At 42.5% G+C, this 24902-nt stretch overlaps 4 protein-coding genes and 1 long non-coding RNA gene across 12 annotated transcripts in view; 2 read left to right on the forward strand and 3 right to left on the reverse strand.

Annotated features, from left to right (window-relative positions):
* The window catches only part of CLIC6 (chloride intracellular channel 6), a 137423-nt gene extending 116983 nt beyond the window's left edge, over positions 1-20440 (reverse strand). The window contains exon 1 of one of the 3 annotated variants that reach the window (XM_081198763.1): positions 20339-20440. In XM_081198763.1, coding sequence (XP_081054889.1) covers positions 20339-20384 — 46 coding nt within the window. In that variant the 5' untranslated portion in view covers positions 20385-20440. Of the gene's footprint in view, positions 1-782; positions 940-9177; positions 9320-20338 lie in introns of those variants that run through there. The other 2 variants (XM_081198764.1, XM_081198765.1) reach the window with 2 other exon arrangements.
* The window catches only part of KCNE2 (potassium voltage-gated channel subfamily E regulatory subunit 2), a 232155-nt gene that overhangs the window by 192397 nt on the left and 14856 nt on the right, over positions 1-24902 (reverse strand). The gene's annotated exons all lie outside the window — the stretch shown is intronic.
* On the forward strand, positions 9692-11487 carry LOC308589612. The gene is made up of 2 exons (XR_014009399.1): positions 9692-9851; positions 10626-11487. It is a non-coding gene; the product is annotated as an uncharacterized lncRNA (long non-coding RNA).
* Positions 15994-16962, forward strand: LOC308589599 (protein FAM243B). Its single transcript, XM_081198825.1, has one exon. The coding sequence runs from the start codon at positions 16059-16061 to the stop codon at positions 16815-16817; it is 759 nt and encodes a 252-aa protein (XP_081054951.1). The 5' UTR covers positions 15994-16058; the 3' UTR covers positions 16818-16962.
* The window catches only part of SMIM11 (small integral membrane protein 11), a 176024-nt gene continuing 171365 nt past the window's right edge, over positions 20244-24902 (reverse strand). For 4 of the 6 annotated variants that reach the window (XM_081198856.1, XM_081198854.1, XM_081198857.1 and 1 more), the window contains 3 exons: positions 22557-22671; positions 21780-21957; positions 20244-20452 (listed from right to left, as the gene is read on the reverse strand). In XM_081198856.1, the coding sequence (XP_081054982.1) occupies positions 21793-21957; positions 22557-22577 (186 nt within the window). In that variant the 5' untranslated portion in view covers positions 22578-22671 and the 3' untranslated portion in view covers positions 20244-20452; positions 21780-21792. Of the gene's footprint in view, positions 20453-21779; positions 21958-22556; positions 22674-24902 lie in introns of all 6 variants that reach the window. The other 2 variants (XM_081198855.1, XM_081198859.1) reach the window with 2 other exon arrangements.

Below are 24902 nucleotides of genomic sequence, written 5' to 3' on the forward strand. Positions count from 1 at the left end.
AGTCATCGTCAACTTTTCCATGAGGCACAGCTGATGCTTTCTGATAGCACAGTCCAAATCATAGAAATGTCATAATTAATTTAGAGCATCAGATTATTGTGAAAATAAAGCATATGCAAGTGATTCCGCACAATCTGTGACCCACTGGGCAAACAGCCTATCAGCCATGCATCAGCTCATGAGCGACCTGTTAAATTGGCCTGTGTAGTCCTTACAAAATTTAGGATGGGGAGAGTCAGGCACCAGAATGGCCACAATACTTGCCTTGCAGACTTCATTCATCTGTTGACGAGTCACAAGACCTACAGGCATAATGTAAGGCATTCAGGGAATGGAGAGGGAAAATTTTCCACTCTGGAATTTCCTCAGTTTCTCCCAACAGATCCAAGGTACTTCTATCATGTGTTACCTCAGTCTCTGTGCCAAATGTTTGAAATTCTGTAGAAATTTGTGCAGAATTTATTGCTGTGAAATGGATGATATGATGCATCTCACCTGAATAGCACTTTCAGTCAAACTAAGCCTGTCCATGCCACTGTAGAAATGTATAGAAGCTATTTATTATTGTTATTTGTTTGCTTTATATCCTGTTTTTCATCCCAAAGCAATCCAGGGTGGCAAGCATATTAACAGAAATATCATTTAAAAAAATCATTAAAACTGTTAAAAACAATTTCATTCTCTCAGTCAATGATTTCAGGGTTGCCACAAACAGTATATTTCAGCTACCAAATGACTGGACAAAGAGGAATGGAGACAAAGAGGAATGGAGAAAGATATACCTCACCAGGAAGAGCATTCCACAAATGGGGAACCACCTCTGAGATGGCCTGTCAGATCAACAACAACCAGGCAGCCCCCATGGGTGCATCACCAACAAGCCTCACCTACCAACCAACTACACAAATGTAGATCAACATGAAGCTAGATGAACATGCAAACAGTTCTGAGAACTGCGTAGAAGTGAAGTATTATGAAATAAGTAGATAAGATATAGAGATGGATTCGTACCTTATCCTAGTGTGTTATGGAGACCTTAATAAGCCAGCAGTTCCTGACTCTTCATGGAACTACACTGAGGCAAAAAATGTATGTAGCAATGGTTTAACATGGAGAAACAGCAACCTTTCATGGAGAGGGCTGGGCTGCAAAGAGCACCTTCAGAGAGCACAGCTCCCAGGGGATATTTTTTGTGGGGAAAAGGTGCAAAGGGAGTAGGGAACAGGTAAAAGGTAAAAAGGTAAAGGACTGCTGGACGGTTAAGTCCGGTCAAAGGCGACTGGGGTTGCGGCACTCATCTCGCTTTCACACCAAGGGAGCCGATGTTTGTCCACAGACGGCTTTCTGGGTCATGTGGCCAGCATGACTAACCTGCTTCTGGTGCAACGAGACACCGTGACGGAAACCAGAGTGCACGGAAATGCCATTTACCTTCCCACTGCAGTGGTACCTATTCATCTACTTGCACTGGGGTGCTTTTGAACTGCTAGGTTGCCAGGAGCTGGGACAGAGCAATGGGAGCTCACTCCGTCACAGGGATTCAAATCGCTGATCATAGATCGGCAAGCCCAAGAAGCTCAGAGGTTTAGACCACAGCATCACCCACATCCTTCTCATGCACTCCAGAATCACTGTTCACAACTGACACACACACACATATGCATACACACAGCTGCTTTTTCTAAGCACGTCAGTTAAAAGCTCTTTTAATATAACCTGCAGTTTGGTCCTTTGTAAACATAGAAAGCTTTGTAGCTCAGGGAGCAGAAATCTGTTCAGGTTCTGTGGGAAATAGGTCTAGTTTTAATAAATGTTGTAAACTGTGCTGTGAGTTAGTAATGAAATGGGTGTATAAACAAAGTGGTGTAATGTGCACTGATATGACACTTGAGGGATGTGGAAATTAAATCCATGCCCAGTGCGAGAAGCAGGAAAAGCTAGTAACAGGAAGCAGCATCATGGAGTTACTTAATCTTAAAGTAGTATAACAATGCCCCTTTCTTCCTTTTCGGTGACTCTTTTGCCCTGAGGTAAAAGTAAGAATCATGAAAGCACTTGTTTACATGAGGGAGATAGAAACATCTACCGCAGAAAGCTATGGCTCAATCATCTAATATTTTCCCTGTGATGAATTCCCATGTTACGCAATAATCTACAGCTACAGTTCTGCATTGGGCCGAAACATTTCCCATATGGAGGAAATGAAATTGGATATTATGCCACCGATGAACCTATTTGCCTGATACCTGTAAGGCAAAACCAAATAATTCAGTTTTATTACGGCTTCTGGTTTTGCAGCCCTAAAAACCAACAACAATCTTATGACAATTTTGGGGGAAATTGTTTAAAATCTTGACAATGATTCCACCTCACAGATATTCACTGGACCTTATTATGAGTAAGTCTGCTTGGGATTTTGACTTCCCTCACGTGGGCCACTTCCTTGAACATTTGCTTGTCATAAGGAAAAGAGGTCACTCCTCTCTTCTTATATTCTCTACTCAGAGCCATCCTAAGACTTGCATTAAATTTACTTCAGGGATGGCAATGCTTCACATCTGATAGATAGGCATGACATGTAAGTACATTAATCAAATCTATATACTACAGTACTTTATATGCCTTGTTTTAAGTGGACTTTGCACTTGCTTCAGCTTTTAAAGATACTCATGAGGGTAGAAGAGAAAGAAATGACTTTTATTTATTATCTTTTTCTTTCCCCCTCTCAGTGATCTTAAATTTGATGAAATTATAAGGGACAGTTACATATGCATTTATATGCACTTACTCACTTTCTCATGTTTCTGGTATATCAAAGTTAAATTCCTGACAGGTATTGGCTCTCTGTTGAAATTTGTGACAAAACATAACAAGTGAGTGGAGGTAAAACTGTTTTCTCACTGAAACAAATTGAGTTACATATGATGTTTCCCTCACAGAAAAGACTTGAGATGCACTAAGTGCACTGCAGGTTCTCACACAAGATGCAGCACTGTGATTTTATGCTTCTTTTTAATCCAAGTGTGTTCAAACAAAATGCTCTTCTTGGTATGAAAAACTGCTCATGTACCTTGAGGACTTCCAGTAGGGGAATGCATGAACTTCTATTGTAGAACATTTTGTGCTTGAAGCAATAAGAAAAACAGTACATGCACTTTTGGGACTGAAATGCTATGAGTGTGCCAACAGCATGCAGCTCTACCTCTCATTTACATAAACTGAGCCTGGTGAGGTGCTGAAAAGTCTGAACAGGTGTCTGGAACCAGTTGCTATGGGCAAATTACCCGACACTTAATCCAGATGAACCAAACCTGCTTTTGGTTAGGCTCTGTAGACCTTGGAGACAGTGTACAATCAGGTCCTATGCTGAGTTTCACTTCCGCTTGAAGAATCAAGTGGCTTGAGGGTGCTCTTGGACTCAGTATTGCCCCTTGCTACTAAGTGCCAGGAGCACGTTTTACCAGCTTGGCCAACTGTCACCATACCTGGAGATATCTCCCTCCTCCTGCCAGTTAGTTGTGCAGCAATTACATCCAGTCTGAATTACTGCAATGCTCTTCACACACGGTAGGCTTTAAAGACACTTTGGAAACCATAATTGGTACAAAATGCAGTTTCAAGAATGTTGTTGGATGGCAGCTAGGTTTTCCATAAGGGCCATGCCCAGAACAGCAGCATATGAATACCTGAAATGGGCACTACACTGATTTGATACCATCTGCAATGCTTTAGCTGTTCACTCCCAAGCTCACTATAAAATGCTGGTGTTGATTTTTAAAGTCCTATACAGCAGGCTTCCTCAAACTCGGCCCTACAGATGTTTTGAGACTACAATTCCCAGCATCCCTGACCACTGGTCCTGCTAGCTAGGGTTCATGGGAGTTGTAGGCCAAAAAAAATTGGAGGGCCGAAGTTGAGGAAGCCTGCTATACAGTTTAATTCCAAGTCTGTCTGTTACCTGTAGAAACCCTGAGATTTTCTTCTGTGGCAGTGCTGTCAGATGGGCAGCATATAACTATATTAATAAATAAATATTATTATTATAATTATTTACTGACCTCTCTGTTCACGTACCCTTAGGCAGTTTTTAAAAACTTATTTGTTATAGCAGAAGTTTACATTAGCATACATTGCAGAGATAATCATTTTTGATTGCCTTTTTGCTCTTTATATTGCTGCTAATTATTATAGATTGCTGTTGCTATTTTATATTTGTTATTTTCTAATTGTTATTTTCTTTAAAAAAACCATACCCTCATTTGTTTGTTTTTGTTTTTCTAGCTGCTTTGTTTCCACATTTAGAGAAGTAGGATAAAAAAATGGGATAAGTTATAAGCATTCATGTATGAGCTCACCCGGTATCTTGAGTCATGCAGTAATGGTTGGGAATAGGCCTGATGGGATTTAGTAATTAACTTTTATCTAATTAAAGCAGAGACCTGAACAGATAGTTATTCTGGGTGGCTATTTAGTGTGGCTTGCACTTAGTTACTATAAGGTAAAACAGTAAGTGTTCAGATACAAAAAATACACCCCTCACAACAATATTAAACATATTGTTTAATATTAAACATATTGTTTAATATTAAACATATTGTTTAATATTAAACATATTGTTTAATATTAAACATATTGTTTAATACAGTATGTTTAAGATTGATATTCAGTGGTACTTTTCTCCCATCCTCTGATCATTTTGGTGAAAATTCATAATACAAAACTATTTCTCCAAATCTAGGAGGCAATACCTCCAGTTTTGTGAAATACAGATTTTGTTTAGAGACACAGTCTCAATTAAACACCATCACTAAATATAATTCCACCAACATGTGAGTTGTTGATCACTTCACCACAACATGCTGGAAATCACTGCAGCACATATCATTGGAGTTTCTATTGGTTCTGTGTAAATGTTACTTCACTCGTTTCCTTTATTCTTAAGAGTTGTTGGTTTCAAAGGAAAAGTATTTATTTTCTGGTATTGTTCGCTACTCAATTTGAGCTGATGCTATGATAAGAAAAGCCCCAGGGATTACAAATTCAAGTCAAAACAGGGCTCTGTTTGTGTGCTGTACCAAGAATTAATTCTTCACTACAGCAACAGATGGTATTTTACTCTTAACAGTGCAATCTTCATTTACTCAGAAGTAAGTACCACCGCCTGCAGTGGAGCTTACACCGTAGTAAGTGCATTTATCACATTTTGTATTAATCATACATTAATGTTTATTAAGTGTGAAAGGAAACAGGACATGAGTAAAATAAATATTGGCAGGCATATGGGGCAGGGAATAAAAAAATCTCCATTTTTTTTGGAACCCCAGGATAAGAAACATCTACCCTATTCCCAGCTCCAAACTGCCAATTGCTTTTATTCCTCCCCTGTTTCTTTTATATTCACTTTTTCCTGCCCTCTTTTTCCAGGACATGTCCTCTTTTTCATGGGTATGTAAAATGAGAGTCATCATAGTGATCCATAGTTAAAAATAAAAGCCGGCAAATGTGTCCTGCTTTTTGCTCTTCAAATTATGGCAACCCTACGACAGCTTCCTTCCCCAGTGTCCTTCCTCTCTATTCCCAATTGACTGCTAATAGCAACTTATAAAATTTTCCCCACTTTCTAATTTCCATGAAAATTCTCTCTAGCCTTCCCACCCCCCACACCAAGCTCCTTAAGTGATAAGAAAGTTGGACAAGCGTGAGCACAGTGGTGGCTGATGCCCATTAGGACTGGTAGGTCGGGAGGCAGGGAAATTGACAGGAGGAGGAACCAAAGCCAATAACAGGCAGAGCCAACTGGTTCTAGTTTTATTGCCCTGCTTCCCCCTGCTGAGTTCTACAAGCACAACGCTGAGGCTACGGAGGAGGACGTTGACAGGCAGAGGAGCCCCTTGACTGGTCATAAGTAAGAAGATCAGCAGGTGGGAGATGGCTAAGGGTAGTCTCAGATTGGTGTGGCAGTGCCCCCATTCACTCTAATGGGCCAGCATCCACTGTGGAGGGAGGGAGAGGAAGAGGGAGAGAAGCAGAGGGGTCAGGAGGCCTAAGAGGCCCAGCATGGTGGGATTCTCCATTTCTTTCCCTCAGCCCATTCATCCCTTCTACCTCCTTCTCTTCATTCAATTCTTTTTTTAAAAAAAATAAATGTATTAAATGTGTAAGTTGCTTTATCTTGCCCAAGGCAACCCAAAGCAACTTACAAACAAACAAACAAAAACCCATGTAGATACCTTATTTATTTCTCTTCCTTCCCTCACACATGGCTGGTGTATCCTCTCTTTCCTTCTATTCCCCCAAACTTTCTTTTCCTCCTCTGCAGTTTTGCATGCTACAGCCTCACTCTTGACTTTCTCCCACCCCCTTGCATGCCTGTTTAGGGAGGTTTTTAAGGTTTGATGTTTTGTCGTGTTTTTAATACGATTGTGAGCCACTCAGAGTGGCTGGGGAAACCCAGCCAAATGGATGGGGTATAAATAAATTATTATTATTATTATATTATCATTATTATTATGCACTGCATATGTGGAGAGCTGCTAAGCCGTTTAAGTGTGCAGCCCAATGAGCTGCTGTAAACAAGCAGTAAACAATACCAGGGTGGAGTCTTCTAAAGGGAATGAAAGGCTGTGCACATTCAAAACACATTTTCTCCTTTCAAAGAATTCTGGGCATTGTAGTTTGTTAGGGGTTCCTGGCAATGGAAGCTCTGTGAAGATGCATTGTGTGCTTTAAAGGTGAACACAACTTAAAAGGAGCTGACAAGCCCAGACTAGGTGCTGGCCCACTAGTAATCAACATGACTTGCTCAACATTATTATGCTGGATTTATGTTGGTCTTTTGCTGGTTGTTCTATATAGTGTGAACCACTCTGAGAAGAATTTTTTTAATGTTTAAAAGCAGTGTACATATATTATTATTATTTTAAAAAACCAAACAAATAGCTCTCCAGTTTTTATAACAGATTGTATCGCCTCGCCATCACCTGCTATAATTTTACTGTGCAGGCTTAAAAAAACCCAAAGAGTGAATTGTAGAAGAGGACCCTGTAGCTCAGCGGCAGAGCACATGTCTTGCTTGAGGAAGGTTCCAGCTTCAACCCCCAGCATCTGCAGGTAGGGCTGGGAAAGACTCTGTCAGAAAAACTGGAGAGCCATTGTCCACCAGTCTACTGAGTTAGATGGACCAATGGTCTGTCTTGCTCTAAGGCAGTTCCTGTGTTCCTTGAGAAGGGCTAAAATGCCTCACACCCAAATTCATCCCCTTGCCTCCCACGGTCACAAGCTGTGGAACATTTCGCTGATTCTGAGTTGGAATCCAAAGGACCAAGTTTCCAGCTCAGGGGCACCAAGTGTTCACATGTCCCACAGCAGGCGGTGCTGCTGTTCCTTCCTATATAGAAGAACTCAGAGTGAGGGAAGGAAGCATTTCTCCTTGCTCTTTTGCTTATATTGACATGGCTTCAAGATAATGCTTCAAAGTCAGGGCAGAAGAAGGTAAGTTGGAGGGTAGTGGTGGGGAAACAACACTTCTTGCTCAGCTCTAGGTAACTGAAATATAATTATGCCTGTCTGGCTGTAAGCAATTATTTGCAACTAAGACATGCTCTTACAAGCTCTATGCAGAAAATTCAGTTCCATTCCCCCTCTTTCCACCAGCACAACAGACTTCCTGGTTATTGTAATGATGGTGAATTCAGTTTTGATGTCTCGCCAGAGAATCTAGCTTTAGTTAGCACAGAGTCTGTGTAGCCTACCAATCTGTCTAAAATGCTCAGGAATATTGTGAGAAGCATGTGGGATTGGCACCACTCTTGTTACGCTGGTGTAATATTCAAGATCTCCACATGATAAGGCAGCTTGGAGAAGGAATTGTGGTTCCTCCGTCTTAATTATGCTGAATGGGATTGGGGTCGTTTTGACAGAACAAGAATTAAAATCCTGTGGCTGTTTGTGGCACCTTGAGAGCATTCCTGATTTTCACAAACTGTATTCTACTTTTCAGCAAAAGGAAGCATTGAGAGGATTTGCACCACAATACATAATTGATTCCTGACAAAAGATAAGGCAATTATCTCCATCCTTACAACAGTTCATCTAAGTCTAGGTAAGTGTTACTAAAATAGTAAGACGTGGATACTATTTTATACTAAAATAGTATCTCATTTGAGATGCTATGCTTTTCAATGTTCTTTTATTTATTCTGCAACTAAATGCCTGGACCCGGCTTTTTGGCTGACAAATTTGTGCAGTATCTTTGTACATAACAATGTACACAAATCAATGGATTGTGTGAGAAATGCCTTCTGCACGTATTCACTCTGTTCTCTCTCTCTCACTTCCTTACATCATCCTGGCCCCAACCCCACCCCTTCCCTGTTCTAACCCCAAACCCCACTTCTCCTTCCACAGTCCTAACCCCCAGCCCCATTCTACCCTCCTTTCTAACCACCAACTCGGCAATCTCTGATGAACTCGCTCTGTCCTGCCCTCCAAATCTTCCAACTCTCTCTTCTCCAGGTCTATATCTCTCTTCCACCTTCCCCAGCAAGTGTACACCGTTGTGGCAAGTCTTCACTACCGCTAGTGCAATGCCATGGATGAGCAGAAGATTTATGGCAGGAGAAGGTCTGGAGTGAGGCAGCTTCTAGTTTTATATTCTCTTGACAGGATGAGGGGTTTATTCTTGCTACAGCTTATTACAGCTACGGGAAAAATGTATACAGTATTGCCCATATTGGGTATGCCCAGCCTACCCAGACATAGAGTGGGAAGGGACTCAGAGGATCATCTAGTCCAACCCCCTGCAGTGCAGGAGGACTGTGCAGCTGCCCCTTATGGGGATCGAACCTGCAACCTTGGCATTCTCAGCACCACGCTCCAACCAACTGAGCTATCCATGTAGAATGTTGCTGTGCCTTTTAATTTGTTTTTAGTTCATCGCTGCTGTTATTATTGTTTTTGAATGTTTTAAAGGGTTGTTTCTAAATTTTTAAAGAAGTCATGTTATCTTGTTCTCTCTGTAAACCACTTTGAGAACTTTTTTATAATCAAGCGGTGTATAAATTTAAAGAAATAAATAAGTAAAATATCTGCCATTCCATGGTAGCTGGTCCTTTAGGGCAAATGAGGTACTGCCCAACCAAACTCTGCCTGCCTCCACTTGCCTCTCTTCATACTTACAGTCAGTCCAGGGCAGCGGCTTCCTCTTCCTTAGCAGGGACAGGGATGGATGCAAAACTAGAATTAGTTCCACCTGAGACTGGCTCTGACTCCTCCTTCTGTCGGCCTCCTTGCCTGCCACTCCCGATGTTCATGCACCAGGCACCGCTGCTGCTGTTGCAATTCTATGACTGTTACTGTGAAATATCCCTAAAATGGAAATCTCACTCCTTCGACACATGGCTCACAGGGACCATTTGAATATTAATGGGTGCTGGGATTCCAGGTGGACCAGTCACAAGCCTTGTGGTTGAGTAAACAGTGCCATTAAAGCATAATAATGCAAAAGGAGGAGGAGGAAGGTGACTTGCCAGGAATAGCAGGCCTGAATCATCCAGGATGTTCCTGTAGCTTCACATGGCCAATGATAGCTCACCTTAGGACTCCACACAAAAAAAGAATTAAAAAAGGTGCATGGAAGGAAATGCCTTGCTGTCCACAGTCAAAAGCCAGATCCAAAAGGGATTGAGGAGAACAGATGATATAAAGCAGCTGCTACAGACCAGAGGGGAAGGCATTGAATATATGGAATAGGTTAATATGGCTCAGTGGAAGAAGCCTAGCTGGAGCTGCAATTTGTCTTGAGTTTGACGGCTCTTGCTGTCATCCAAAGGGAACTCATGGCTGATATTACTGTAAGTCTAATTTAATAATAATAATATATTTTATGGGAACTGTACATTGTTTCCATGCTAAATCTGTGTATTATTTTATATATAATATAAAGTAGTTTGAAAACCTGCATGTTGGTTCTGAGTTATCAGTGCATATGGATCCACACTTAGCACAAATGGGGATATGACATAATTAATTTTGATGGTGTTAGATAAAAGGATGAGTAGAGGATTGGGATATTCCTTGTATCTGAAAAGCAGGTGGCGATGAGAAATAAATATACCTTGGGTTGTTAGGAAAATTTCTTTATTAAAAAATAGCGAGAGAAGGTGAGGGTGGGTGCTAAGGGATAAAGAAGGAAGCAGCTCATTCAATCACATTTCAATATGGAACACTGGCATAGTAGAAAATAGCGGAATTTCTGCTTATGAATCAAAGATACCGCATCGGATTGATTTTCTGCTTTATTTTCTTTCTGATGTCATAGGGCACAGACAAATAATTATCATAAATATATTACTGTGTTAGATACTGGACACAAAAGGACAGAGGCAAACTGAAGTAATCTAATGGTTTTCAGCTGGCGGCAGCAGTTTGACAAGTGAATGGGATCCATGTTATTTTCATTATAGTTGCCACAGAAATAAAGCTGTATCTGCAGTTCAGCTCATTAAGGAAGTCTTTGAGAAAGAATGGTCTGTGAATAGTTGCTGCGCTTGTTTGATGCAATCGAGAAGAGTTCTAATGTCAGCCATGAGACTGAATGTTCTTTTTTTTCCCCTCTCCTTTTGCAGCCTGAGTTGGATAATAAAATGAATATCGACCCAACTGAAGTAAGGTATGTGATGAAGAAGTTGGTTTATACCTATATCACAGAAAGGAACAAAAGAGGGTGCTGTAACTACACAAACCCATATGTTCAAGAACAGGAGGAGATTGCTGCTTCTCTGTTCATCCTGATTGTTGTTGGGTTTTTTGGCTTCCTCCTGTTTTCTATGATGCTCAGCAATATTGTACACAGGCCGCGGGAAAATTACATGGACTATTTGTACCGCGAGAACTTTCAGGGAAATGCGAAAAGACCTTCCTGCAAAACCACACTGCCAGTGGCGGTTGCTCAAAAGGTCAAACCTGAGCCCAGCCTTCCTGGGCAGTGCCAAAAGACTAACAGCTGTACAATAGCAACTGAGCTTCCAAGTGCAAAATCAGTGGTGAAGATCGTATGAAAGTGGACCTCATATGCAGCACGATAGCTTCTTCTTAACCACTGGTGATTCTGTTACTCACTGAAGCGTGGGACTAATTGAGCCTCTTCTTCTACGAGCTTCTTGCTCACAGTGGACATGTCTGTTCCTGAGTGACACAACAGCTTTCCTGCTCAGGCCCTGAACCTTCAGATGAGGCACGGGAAATCAAGCTCAGACTTGTCCAGCTCCTTTTATATTCCTTTTTGGCATGTCTCTCACAGAAGAAGAAAACCATATCCTTCCTCACGCTATTCATCATGCCATTGTGAAGGCATTTGTTCTTCTAGCTGTGGCCTGTGGGCACCCTTGATTTTTTGCCCTTGGCATTAAGATCCGTGGATTATTTATTTTTTTTAATGTATAATGTGGATAATGTGTAAAAAATAAAAAATAAAAAAGCTTGCCCTAGCATGAGGTCTCCCTTCTCACAGAACGCAGCAATGCCTAGAATCAGATTAAACTAAGGCCCATGTTAATTTGAGAGCAGAACCAAGGGCCTGTCCACACTTCCTCTTGTCCTGGTAAATTCCACCAGGAAAACCCGCTCTTTACTGCTGAATTGGACCAGACAGCAGCTGGGCTTTCTGCAGATTGATGTTTGCTTTAGTTCAGCAGTAAAGAGCGGGTTTTCCTGGGGAAAGTGGCAGGGTAAACGGAAAACTGCTCAGAAGCACAGCACAAGTGGAAGTGTGGACAAGCCCTAAACTCTACCCAGAACACGAACTAGTCTCCTCTTCCCAGTTCCTATCAGTGGCGTAGCGTGGGTTGTCAGCACCCGGGGCAAGGCAAGTAATTTGCGCCCCCTAACCCGTGGATTTGCGCCCCCTAACCCGTGGATTTGCGCCCCCTAACCCGTGGATTTGCGCTCCTAACCCTAACCCCCAGATGTTGCGCCCGGTGCGGCCGGCCCCCCCTGCACCCCCCACGCTACGCCACTGGTTCCTATTATTGACTGCTGGGGGCAAGGCAGAGGAGGGAATTAACATCTGTGATATGAAGTCGGGAGGTGAGTAAAGTGGTACTTGATCAGGGGTGACCAAACTTTTCAGACACATTTGGATTTTAGAGCAAGCGCCGGGAGCTCTGCCACTCTGCTCACTTCTGTCACCCTTCCTCTGGATGAAACCCCTCTCCCCACAAGAGACAAAAAGAGCGAACGTGTGCATGCACGCCCTTTGTTTTTCTGAGGGATCAGGTAAAAGTCAGAGCTTGTAGAATTAATCTGGGCCTTGAAAAAACACTTGGAGCTGAAAAGGGAAGTGGGAAAGAGCCTCACACTTCCAACTTCGTCTTTCAGCTCTATATGCTTTTCAAGGGGAAAAAGGGTAATAACACCGTCACCTTCTCATGATCAAAGCAGTGGAAAATATCATGAAGTGCTTGCTATGTCAATTGAATGACAATGATTTCCCTTAGTACTTCTGGGGAAAGCCTTTATATTAATTTTGATATGACCACCATCTCCTTCATATTATTTCATTCAAAAGCACAGCCTTTTTCTAGTAGTCAAAGGCAGGCTACACATAAAATATCTACTTTGACCTAAACGCTTTGGTATGTAGTTGTGGTTTATACTTATTTGTGGGAGTCATGTGGGATCTAAGAGCACATCATCCACCTAGTTGTTTTGAAGAGGGCCAGGTGTACATCCAGTTCACCTAATCCCTGCCACCACTCCCAGCATCTAACTTTTACACTCTACACAACTAGAGTATTTGGAGTATGATGGTGGGGATAACTCAGCGGCAGAGCATCTGCTTTGCATACAGAAGGTCCCTAGTTAATTTCCTAGCATCTCCAGGCAGGGCCAGAACTCAGTGGGACTTACTATCGAGTAGACATGTACACACTAATCTGCCTTAAAACGCTGTGATGATTTATACTTACTCAAAAGCATTGTATTTATGTAGGTGTGGGAACTAAGTTCCTTATCTAAAACAGAGATCTCTGGAGCAATCAAATGCCTAGAAGACAAATTACTAAATCAATTCCTCCTCCTTTGGAACATAGTGTTTTTATGCCACCCCAATCTCTGAGCAGCACAGGTTCCAGGGGCTTATCCAAGGGTTCATGTTTTCTTTTGGCACATCAGAGACTGTGGTACAGGGGTCAGCAAACTTTTCCAGCAGGGGGTCAGTCCCTCAGACCTTGGGGGGGCGGACTATATTTTTTTTGGGGGGGAATGATGCAAGAGCACCACGAGCCCTGGTGGCTGCTTACCTGTGTCTTGCGAGGGCAGGGGCTGGTGGTGGCGGTGGAGGGACGATGAGCGGCGCACGAAAGGGCTCCGGAGAGGGGCTGCTTAAAATGGCGGCCGCTCAAGCACTGCTGCTGCTGGCACCAACAAAGCCCAGCCCCCTTCCTCCTCTAGGCAGGGGAGGAGAAGCCAGGAAGAAGGGAGGGAGGAGCCGCCACCACTGTGTGAGGGAAAGGGAAGGAGAGGGAAAGAACGCTCGCGCTGGCGATCCACGTGGCAATTCCCGGAATGTCCATGGGCCGGATCCAGAAGGCAATTGGGCCTGATCCAGCTAACGGGCCTTAGTTTGCCAACCCATGCTGTGGTATATTTAGGATACATGGTTTATTTACACATATATACACTCTGAGCCTACGATGGAGGGCTACACAGCACCAACAGCCAAAAAGGGTCTTGCGTGTCCCGTAACCGCAGCCTTGGATTCAAACAGAACAATAGTCTCAAATGTTGCTCTGAGTCTCCTACTTCCCACTTTACTTCTAGGTCACATTACTCCTAACTCCTAACTCTCTACCCTATGCTCTGGCTTTATCCAGTGAGTGAGAGAGGCTCCTCCCAGTTATCATCTCATACCATGTTCTTTGATCCTTTATTGTCTTAATGGCCCATCACTCAGGCTATCACTTCAGGGAAAACTAGTCTGTCTTAATTATCTTTTAAGTCTTCCAGGGATTAGAAATATGAGGCACACAATTTAGCACCCCAAGCCTTAATTAAATTGTAACACTTGTTGAGTCCAGAGATTATAGTGATCTGGCACCCAAAAACTCATAACTCTAGTATCTCCCAGTTTCCACCTCTTCAATACTCTATTAATCCATATCCTTTTCAAAAAATAAACAAACGAAACATTGCAAATCCTTTCTGCCACCCAAGAATCTTCATTGGCCTTATTAAGATCAGTACCAGTATCACTACATCAATACATTAACGAGATTGCTAAATGTCACAGGAGGCACCGTCTGTATCAATAGCCATTTACACACATTCGGGGTGTGTGGGATGTGTGAGTAGGCTGACTGTGGAGAGGGGAGCAGGGCTGTGCCCTCTGCCTCACCCCTAACCTTCGCCCAGATTGGCTCTGTGGACAAATATAGTCTTTGTACAGGCAACTGGCAGCAGATGGCATCTGTACAGAGAAAGCCTAAACACATACAACCCATGCACATTTTTAATATGGGCAAAGGTCTGTTTTGTGATCCAATTAGTGTTTCCACATAGACCAGTCTCAGTGAGGCAATGGGAAGCAAATTTCAGCACCTGTGCCACCCGAATCTTACAATCACATCACATTCATAAAATAATCCCATAATGTTGGAATAATCTATCCATGTCTCAGCTGGGGGGGAATGATTAAAGGGGTTGATTTCTCACATTACCTGTTTTAACTTTAATTGTTCATATTACTCTGATCCCGGTACTTTTCCAATAGGGATCAGTGAACAGCAAATGCACAACTCACACTTAGGCTTGGTTCCCTATAGCAGGCTCCATTTTTTAATTTCCAGGCTTATGGAATGTTCCATATTTTGATAAACATTTTCTACCGTGGGAAGGTATACAGTCACTTCAGTAATAAGTCTCACATAACTTGGCTAGGAATGAGCCAGCCAGCCAGCCAAACAAATGGGGCAGAGCTAAGTAAATCAAATCAGGACCTTCAGTTTCTGAAGATCCAAACAGAGATGAAAGATTCTCAAACTATCTGACATAGTGGACCAACAATTGTTTTTCCCAGTGTGCCAGAGACTGGTATCACATTCAGCCCCTGTAGCATCCCACACTGGGCTGTGGTGGAGTCGCCACGGACCCGCAATTGATGGCTCATGTGAACTGGCACAGGTCCATGGAACACAACTTTGAGTAGCACTGATCTATGCAATCTGTAGTGCTTTCGCTGCTGTTCATTTCATTGCTGTTGTTTCCAAGGATCCGTGTGACATGTTTGTTTTTAGGTCGTTACAGTGGTACCTCGGGTTACATACGCTTCAGGTTACAGACTCCAATAATCCAGAAATATTACCTCGGGTTAAGAACTTTGCTTCAGGATGAGAACAGAAATCATGCTCTGGCAGCGCGGCAGCAGTGGGAGGCCCCATTAGCTAAAGTGGTGCTTCAGGTTAAGAACAGTTTCAGGTTAAGAACGGACCTCCGGAACAAATTAAGTACGTAACCAGAGGTACCACTGTATTCCAGTTTATTTTCCTCATTATCCTCCCTTTTTTCGCTACTGTAAAAAAACCAGAAGTGTTGAGCGAAACTGCCCCAATGTGGATGGTTTTTGTTTTGTTTTTTGCACAAAATTCCTCATTTAGTGGTGTGGTGGGTGATTGATTGATGATGTTTTCTGTAAATTATTCTTAGTGCCTTTTCCCCTTGACCATCTTTTTTTGATAAGAGACAATGGCCGATATTGAAGGAAACAGCAGTGGCTGGTCAAACCAGCAGTGGTTAATTTTGAAAACGAAAGAAGCAGCTCTTTAGTTATGCAATAAACATTGTGTTCACTGTTAATAAAAACAATTCATTATTTTTTTTACAATTGCATGACAATTGTTTTTCTCCATGGTTTACCCAGCTAAAATGTGAATGCATCATTCAGGCTGTGTTTTTTTTTAGGATGCTATTGAATAACACATGCAATGAAATCCATTGTGAGATCATCATTGTCCTGGACACCATCAGAACTTTGTGTGCACTTCAATTTCACCTGAAGGTACAAGATGTTTCGCATTGTAAACCCGCTTTTAAAGCACATAATCCACCGGACTTCTCTCGATGCTAGCACAAGGAAACAATGCCTGCAATATTTGAAAACCCTAAGAGCGCTGCAACTTACAGGCTACAACACCATCTTTTTAGGAGAAACTGATCTTTCAGAAAGTCTAATAACAGGGGAAAAGGTTCCTCATGAAGATGACCTAAATTGGCCTGTATGGACAGTCGTACATGCCGGCAACAGTCAAGGGTGGGTACCATGGAGATACAGAGTGTTTCTAAGGGATGACTTGCCCCTAGACAAGCCAGAAGATGTCTTTCAGGAACTCTGTGACTTCCTGTCGATAACCTATGGGAAGTGTGCCATTGTGGTCAAAGAAAAAAGACAGCCGAGAGTGAAAATTGATGAGTCCACTCAGGAGGTGGAGATAAGCGAACCGCAGTTTACACCTCTCCCTTTTTTCTCAAGCATCAAGTGCTGTCCTGAGGTCGCCAAGGCCACAGGCCATGAACTTCTCTCAGTGCCTTTCCCCTACAACCACCTCCACCCTATGGATGCCGCCTGGTCCTCTTTGAAATGGTTTATTATCAATAACAGAAAGGAGTTCTCCCTGACGACTTTGGAGAAGACCTATTCATACCAATGCATCCTCTTCAGTGATCTGCTTGGGAAAGGAATCGAGAAGATGAGCCCAAACAAGTGGAAGATAGCAGTAAACAAAGTGCGCAGATGGGAAAACTACTACTTGGATAAGTTTACTTAAACTTTCTTCCATCCATATTTTTAAAAATGATTGAAAATTGGCCAGCCGATTTGCTAAATGTGCACATCGATTTTCCTTCTGAGTTATAATTCTAAATCGACAGTAGCAATGGTGAATAAAAGCAAGAGTTTTAAGGCGACAATAAGCAATATGGTGCTGGGTTTACAGGTGTCATTAAAATAGAGATTTCATTCAATCGAGGTATGAGGAGGGCATATCTGCAGAAACTCAAGAGAGACAAAAGGTAGTGAATAAGATTAGCTGAACTGCAGAGGGTGGAGAGAGTGAAACTGGCCTTCACCCACAGAGCGAGACCAGAATCATACTTCCAATGTGGAGTCCCCTGCTCCATCTGCCAAACATGCAGGTGGGCAGAAGTGGCACTAGAAGAATTCCCACAGGCTTTAGCCCAAAGAAATTCCCTAGGTGGGGCACTCCAGGGGTGGTGAGGGGCTGAAACTGCCTAGGATCCACTAGATCAGGGGTAGGCAACCAGGCCCATGGGCCGGATGCGGCCCAATCGCCTTCTCAATCCGACCCGCGGACAGTACGGGAATCAGCGTGTTTTCACATGAGTAGAATGTGTGCTTTCATTTAAAATGCATCTTTGGGTTATTTGTGGGGTATAGGAATTCGTTTATTCCCCCCCCCAAAAAAAAATAGTCCGGCCCCCCACAGCTGAAATAGGTTGCTGACCCCTGCACTAGATCCTGAGACAGCCCCAGTAATATGATGATGATGATAATAGTAATTTTATTATTTATACCCTGCCCATCTGGCTGGGTTTCCCCAGCCACTCCGGGCGGCTTACAGAATATATAAAACATAACAAAGCATCAAACATTATTAACATCCTGATATAGGGTCTGATTGCTACAGCACCTTCAAGGTGGTTTGTTGTGGTTTGGGACTACTCCATTTACCAATCTCTCAATCTCAGGCTGTAAGTATAATGTTGGGAGACATTGCAGGACCATTCTACAAGGTGCTGTAATGATTGCTAAGATGATGCACATGAAATACTTTCCGAGATTTTGGGAAAAGCTTTATAATTTTGTATTTCTAATAACAGAATCATCCCAAGTAATATCTATGATGTTCTGCCAGCAGAGCATATTGCACTTGAACAAGCTGGTGAAATTGCCATTCTTCTTGTTGAATTAGCGATGGTTTCATCTGAAAACCACCTACAGCCAATTGCCACAGTTTCATCCAACGCCAGACACCCTTTTCTCAGGTTCCTTTCTAAAATACTCATCCCCAAATAGTTTGCACGATTTTGAATGAAAATAGAAATCTAGATGAGATAGAAATGGATTATAATAAGGAGCTGTCCCAAAAAAATTAATCCAGGAACCATATCAATATTTTGAAAGTGCAGCCTGTGTATCATCAGCTAGGAGCTGGATGAGTAAAGATGCTATCTCCCATTCAATGGCCAGCCCCTTTGGGGAGGCCATCAAGTTTATGTCATATATTGGGGACTTAGAGATTGGATTACTGAAATGCACTTGGAGTTTCCCTTGTTCTTGATGTTGAAGCTCTGAGTGTTTGGTTTCTAACAGTCAAGCAGTATATAAATTGTATGAAACAAATAAATATGTACCAGAAAGAGTAAGCATGTTCACTGATGCTATTTATGTGTGTGTGAATGCATGTGCGTTTATTTTGCACCCCTCAAAATAAAAACAAAATCCTGTGATTGGTCATGGCTGCAGAACAGCTAACTGGCTACAATGCTGCAGAGAGACTCTATCGTGTGTTTCTTAATCCAAGGAGAAAAGCAATACAAACATAGTGATGTAGACATTGCTCCCATCTTTATTTGAATTTCTGATGGGCTTTGGCAGGCCTTAGGCGGCTGGACTAGTCAAAAATAGGCATTTGGAATTCTCTTGGGGGCAGGAGCAGATAGGCAAATAGACTGGAAGGGGCACACAGCTCTTCTGCAATCAGGGCTAACTTAGAAGTACGCCTGCCTGAGCTCAGTGACGTTTGCTGCCAAGCATTTATAGGGCTGCATTTGTAACTAATCATACTTGTCTCTGTTTAGCATGAATCATGCTATCCAGTCTTGCCGGTTATAGCAGTTCACCATATTTCCACAGGATGGCAGCATAGATTGATAGATATAGGCCTCACACTATTTGTGTACTAAAAATGATATTCCTGTGTAGCTTCTATTGCCATTTCTTAAGGGCTTCGGCTTTTTGATTGTTTGTTTTTGTTTTTCAAAAAGAGTGAGGCCTCTACAACCTGTTACCAAAACAAAATAAATTGAGGATCCCTTTTTCCGCTTATAGTGACAGGGAGACAGTGCCTTCTGGCCAGTTGAAGACAGGCACAGCAATGGCAGAGCTGGTAAAACGCAGATTTTCCCCTATTAGTTGCTCAAACTTCTCACAGTTTTTACACCTTGCCTGCAGTTTACTAAGCAGAATTATAAATAGGTTCATCAAAGTTTTCCCATTTTCATGAAAGTAACTTTTTGCTACAGCATGGAACTTTCTCCAGACTTTGACACTGGGTTGTAACAATCCTGGCTCTGAACAGTGATGATGATAATAATAATAATAATAATAATAATAATAATAATAATAATAATAATAATAATAATAATAATAATAAAAACCAGTGTGTTTCTTACTAAAAAAAAGAAGGAATAAAACCCATTCCTGATACATCCTAGTTAAATCCACTATCTAGTACAGACATCAATTTAATTGTAATTACTCAAGCAACCTAAAAAAACCACCTCTTTTAGCAAACCTTACAATTTATAAAGAAAACCTGAAGAACAGCTTCAGTCAAACACTTTAAAGTCCCACAGATAGCAACAGCAGTTCCACAAATGCTTAACTCTCCTGCAGAAATCAGGCATACAACACACGCCTGTGCAAGTTTGCTCAGAAGTAAGTTTCACTGTGTCCAGTGGGGCTGATTCCAAGCAGGAGTGCACAGGACTGCAGCCTGAGAGACCTACTCAGAAACCCAATAATTGAAATGGACTTTAGTCTCAGGTAAGGTGTACGGGATTGCAGCCATAGCAAAATCTAAGTAGCGCAGTGCAAAATGAAGTTGTTAAAAGTAAATAGGTGACAGCTGGATTTTCATACTTTGAACTTTGAAACACAATGTTGTGGGGGAGGAAAATGATGCCTTTTAAACCAAATGTAAAATTTGAGTTTCCTGATTATTGTACTCCAAACAAAATTCCTTTCAAAACCAGCAGATCGGACAGGACTAACTCAAGTCCAATTGTTCTCAATGGCATTCATACCCAACTTTAGCTAGATCAGAACCTGTGGGAGGAAAATGCAGAAGGTCAGCAATTTAACTCATCTTGCTTTCAGGGAAAGATTTCATTAGACAATCCCTTCTATCATAGCAACCTGACATGTACCATTTCCTATACGCAACACTAAATCAGTTTTACAAACAAAGCTTTTATTATATAAATAGCTGACAGGATATTCTTCTTACTTATACCAGGAAAATAATAATATAAAAATCAAACACACTTGTGGTATGTTGCTCTTGGGGAATTAAGTTTCTCTGGCACAGCATTCGGTTTCAGTGAAGTCTTCAACTCTCCCAGGAAAGGAATCCAAGCAAGCTGCCAAACGGCTACAGATCTGCACACAAAAAAGAAAGAGTTATATTTGCAGTAGTTGATTTTTTAAAACAGCAGCAGTCTTCCCATGTGGATGCCTCGGGACATCTGTGGGAAGGGCCACAGCTCAGGGGCAGATCATCTGATTAGCTCCCAGGTCACTCCAGGAAATCCTGGGAACATCTGGAGAGTCACTGTCAGTCAATGCAGACAATACTGAGACAGGTGTACTAATGGTCTGACTCAATGCAAAGCAGCTTCCTATATTCCTGTTAGGACTGTGTGATTCACCAGGTCATAACACACCTTAGGATGGAACTTCATGTTCCACTACCACTTCATATATTGGGATCCGCAAAGTGGTGCCAAGAGGATATGATCTGCAGAGGAGAATCAGCAGTGGGGGTGGGAGTAGATGTTTGGGGAATCCTCTACTTGGTATCCCCCCCCCCTTGCAGCTGCTTCTCAGCCAACTTGTCCCCTGCTAGGTTTAATGATCCATTTTTTGAGATGGGCAGCCACAAAACAGACCTGCACATACCACATTCCACTCTATTTTAAATTGCATTTTAACCTGTATTTTAAATTGGGTCCTCCCCCATTATGTTTTTACTGTGATTTTATTGGTGTTAGCCGCCCTGAGCCCGGCTCTGGTCGGGGAGGGCGGGGTATAAATTTATTATTATTATCATCTGAGAATAGGTGGGTGGCCTGTAAGCTACAATCTTGTACAAAAGAGCTTGTGAGAGGGCAGGCAAAAGGTGTATGCCTTTGAAAAATGTTTAGAGTTTAAGGAAAGCTTTAATCCCTTTTAACTGTAATTTTGCAAAGTTTTATATTTATCATTATTATTAATTACATTTTTATTCCACACTTCACCTGAGGATCACAGGGCACAACATAAAAATACAAAATGAGAACACCAAATACATAATAAAACTAAAACAAACCAGTAATCCCTCTACAAAAGCATTTAAAAGGCCATCGAATGTTCAATCAGCCAAAGGCCTGGTTATAGAGAAATGTTTTGCCTGGCATGTAATGAGCCTCCCTAGAGGAGCATTCCACAAATGGGGAGCCACCACAGAAAAAGCCCGTTCTCTGCCCTCGGGGCCTCTTGTGGAGGGGCCACCTGAGGAAGGAGCTCAGACTATTATTGCAGAGTCCAGGTTGCTTCATAGTGTATGGCTCTCATGGTGCTTCTTTGTTTTGTAGATGTACAGTTCCCATCAGTCCCAGCCAGCATTGGCTAGAGCAGATGGGAGTTGTAGTCTGAAATATCTGGAGGGCACCAGGTTACTGAAGGCTGACAAGAAACACTTCAAGCATTCTTTCCAGTCAGACCATACCTCTTAAGACGTTTCAGTTTTCTTTTTTCTCTTCCCTTTTCAGCTTCTCCTCCTGTTCTTTTTTCATTTTCTCCTCAAGCCTTTTCCTCTGGTACATTTTTGCCCCAGCAAATGCTAAGCAAAGGATTAATGTTTTAGCTGCTAAAATGTACATTAGCAGTGGGAAATTTTCCAGTGCCTAAAATGGAAACAACAACACCACATACACACGTTTTTTTTTAAACTGTCATCTGCTACAGTTCAAGACATGTGAAATTCTTTTCTGGTAAGTGGCAAGAGAGGCTCGCGTGCACCAAACCCACAGGAATGCAGATATTATCTGTCTAATGGCAGGACTAGGAAAGGGCACAGACATAGAGCATAAGACCAGAGAGCCTAAAGCATCCATTCATCTGTTGAGACAAACTGTAGTCTGTCAGCAGCTGAAAAAACAAGATAATAAATAGTAAAGGAACTTGGGTGCAAACAAACAAACAAACAAAACCCAACAACATTGCATGCAGTAAATAATTGTATTTTATTTTTACTGTTGCTGAAAATATTAAATTATAAGACTTTTAACTTGTTTCTTAACTGCTGACTGACTTCACTTGCATAGCAATGAATTCACATAATAGAAAAATGCAGGTATTTGAAGATGCAGGTATATGTTCCTGTTAAACCAAGGATTTTCTTTGACAGAGTCATCCATCCACACAAAACATGCAGAACTATTTCTTCCTTAGCTCTTTGGTTTAGAAAGTAGCATGCAAGGTTTTACAAATTAAGGGTCCTCACCTTCCAGTTCATTAGCCACATTTTGATTCAGCAACAACGTCAAGGCTTACACCTCAGGCAGAAGCAAACAGTGCTGGTCAGATTTATGAGAAACGAGTGGAGTAAAAAAAGCCACCTGAAAAATAAGATATTCAGATAGTTTATTTGTGCCTCTGATATATATGAGAAACTGCTGGAGGAAGGATCACCTGACAAAAATATCCAACCAATCTGTCCTAAGATATAATAAGAAGTGTTGACTATATAGTTGTGTAGGAAGTTCACGGCTCCTGCTGCTTAGACAGATACAGAACTTTCAAGAAAGCTCTCAGTGTCTGAATGGGAGATGTTTATCTGCTGAGTGACAGGAACAGCAACCAGTTGGAGTGTAATGAAAGCAGAGAATTGACTGGTTGGAGACAGGTGCCAGAGCTGTACAGGGCAATCCCTTTCCACCTGTTGAAAATTCCAGAATATTCAGCTAAAAAAGCCACACTGGCTGCACTGTGAGCTTGTTAATTGTGACAAAGTCCTAATAAAAGCACAATCCTATACAAGTCTACTTAGAAGTAAATCCCACAATGTTTAATGGAGCTTTCTCCCAGGTAAGTGGGTCTATGAACGAACTTCAGGGGAAGGGCAACTGGTAGCAACAGGAGGAAATCATGACTAACTTTCAGGATCCGGGTCATGGTTTGGTAGTTTTCTGTGGAATAAATACATTAAAGCTCTTAACAGTAGAAATTCAAGGTCTAAGAGTCAGCAAGGGGAAAACAACAAGTGTAGGTGATTGTGTGGTGGTGTATCTCATTCCTCGGTACAACAAACAGGAGAAAATAGACTGTGAGGTTTATTGTTGGCATCCGTCCGAGAGGCAATTAAGAGTGTGGAGAATTAAGTGTGGGAATGAGGAACCCCTATAAACCCAGCGCAAGGCTCTCAGAACTTGAACATGCAATACCAGAATTGACCCCGTTTTAATACAGTGGTGCCTCACAAGACGAAATTAATTCGTTCCGCGAGTTTTTTCGTCTAGCGAATTTTTCGTCTTGCGAATCACGAATTCCCATAGGAATGCATTGAAAATCAATTAATGCGTTCCTATGGTCAAAAAAAGTCCAAACAAAGCCAAATTTGGTACAACAAGAGTTTATTAAGTGCTCTTTAAAGTCACACATACTGTAAAGAGCATTTCAAAAATCGAAGGAACAATAATTTAAGTTTCTAAACATTTAAAAATCAACAAAGTGTACAGTACATTTTCTAAGACTCTGGGGGACAACTCAAAGAAGGTTCCTCTTCCACTCTTTGCTTCTTGCTGAAGAACCTGTCCATGGTCTGCTGCTTCATCCACCTTTTCAGCAGCTCCCTGAAAGGCGACATGATCCTCGTATCAAAAGTGTTCACAAGGTCATGTGCCACGTGCTTGTCAGGGTGGTGCCGCTGTGCAAAAGCCTGAACATCCTTCCACTTCAGGCAAATGTCCCTCAGTTCTTTGGAGGACAGCCGTTCCTCAGTTGCTTCCTCCTCTTCTAGTGAGGCCTGCTCTTGCGCAGCCTCTGCCTGCAGTTCGACCAGCTCCTGGGTGGTCAGCTCGTGGTCGTGCTCTTCCACCAGCTCGCTTATGTCCTCCTCTGTGACCTCCAGGCCCATGGTCCTCCCCAAGGCAACAATGTCCTGCACCACTGTTGACTCTGGTGCATCAGAGTCAATTGGTGCCACACAGTCCGGCCACAGGCTGCGCCAAGCGCAATTCAAATTTCTCTGGCTGATCCCGTTCCAGGCTGTGGTGATCATCTTCAAGCAGGTGACGATGTCGAAGTGGTCCTTCCAGAATTCCCGCAGGGTGATGGTGATGCAATCAGCCACCTCGAAGCATCGCCTGAAAAGCTCCTTGGTGTAGAGTTTTTTGAAATTGGCGATGAGCTGCTGATCCATCGGCTGGAGCAGTGGCGTGGTGTTAGGCGGCAGGAACATGATGCTGATGAAGCTGAACTCCTCCAACAAGTCCTCCTCAAGGCCTTTAGGATGAGCAGGAGCATTGTCCATCAGAAGCAAAGCCTTCAGCGGCAGGTCGTTGTCCAGCAGGTACTGTTTGACAGCAGGGCCAAAAGCATGATTGACCCAGTCCACAAACAGCACACGTGTGACCCAAGCCTTACTGCTGGATCGCCACATGACACTCAGCCGCTCCTTGTTGACCTTGTGTTTCTTGAAGGCCCGTGGGTTCTCCGAGTGGTACACCAGCAGGGGCTTGATCTTCAGGTCGCCACTTGCGTTGGCACAGAAGAGCAGGGTCAGACGGTCCTTCATGGGCTTGTGGCCAGGCAACTTGGCCTCCTCCTGTGTGATGAAAGTCCTTTTGGG

This window comes from Podarcis bocagei (assembly GCF_964188305.1).
Source record: "Podarcis bocagei genome assembly, chromosome: 6".
NCBI classification, from domain to species: domain Eukaryota; kingdom Metazoa; phylum Chordata; class Lepidosauria; order Squamata; family Lacertidae; genus Podarcis; species Podarcis bocagei.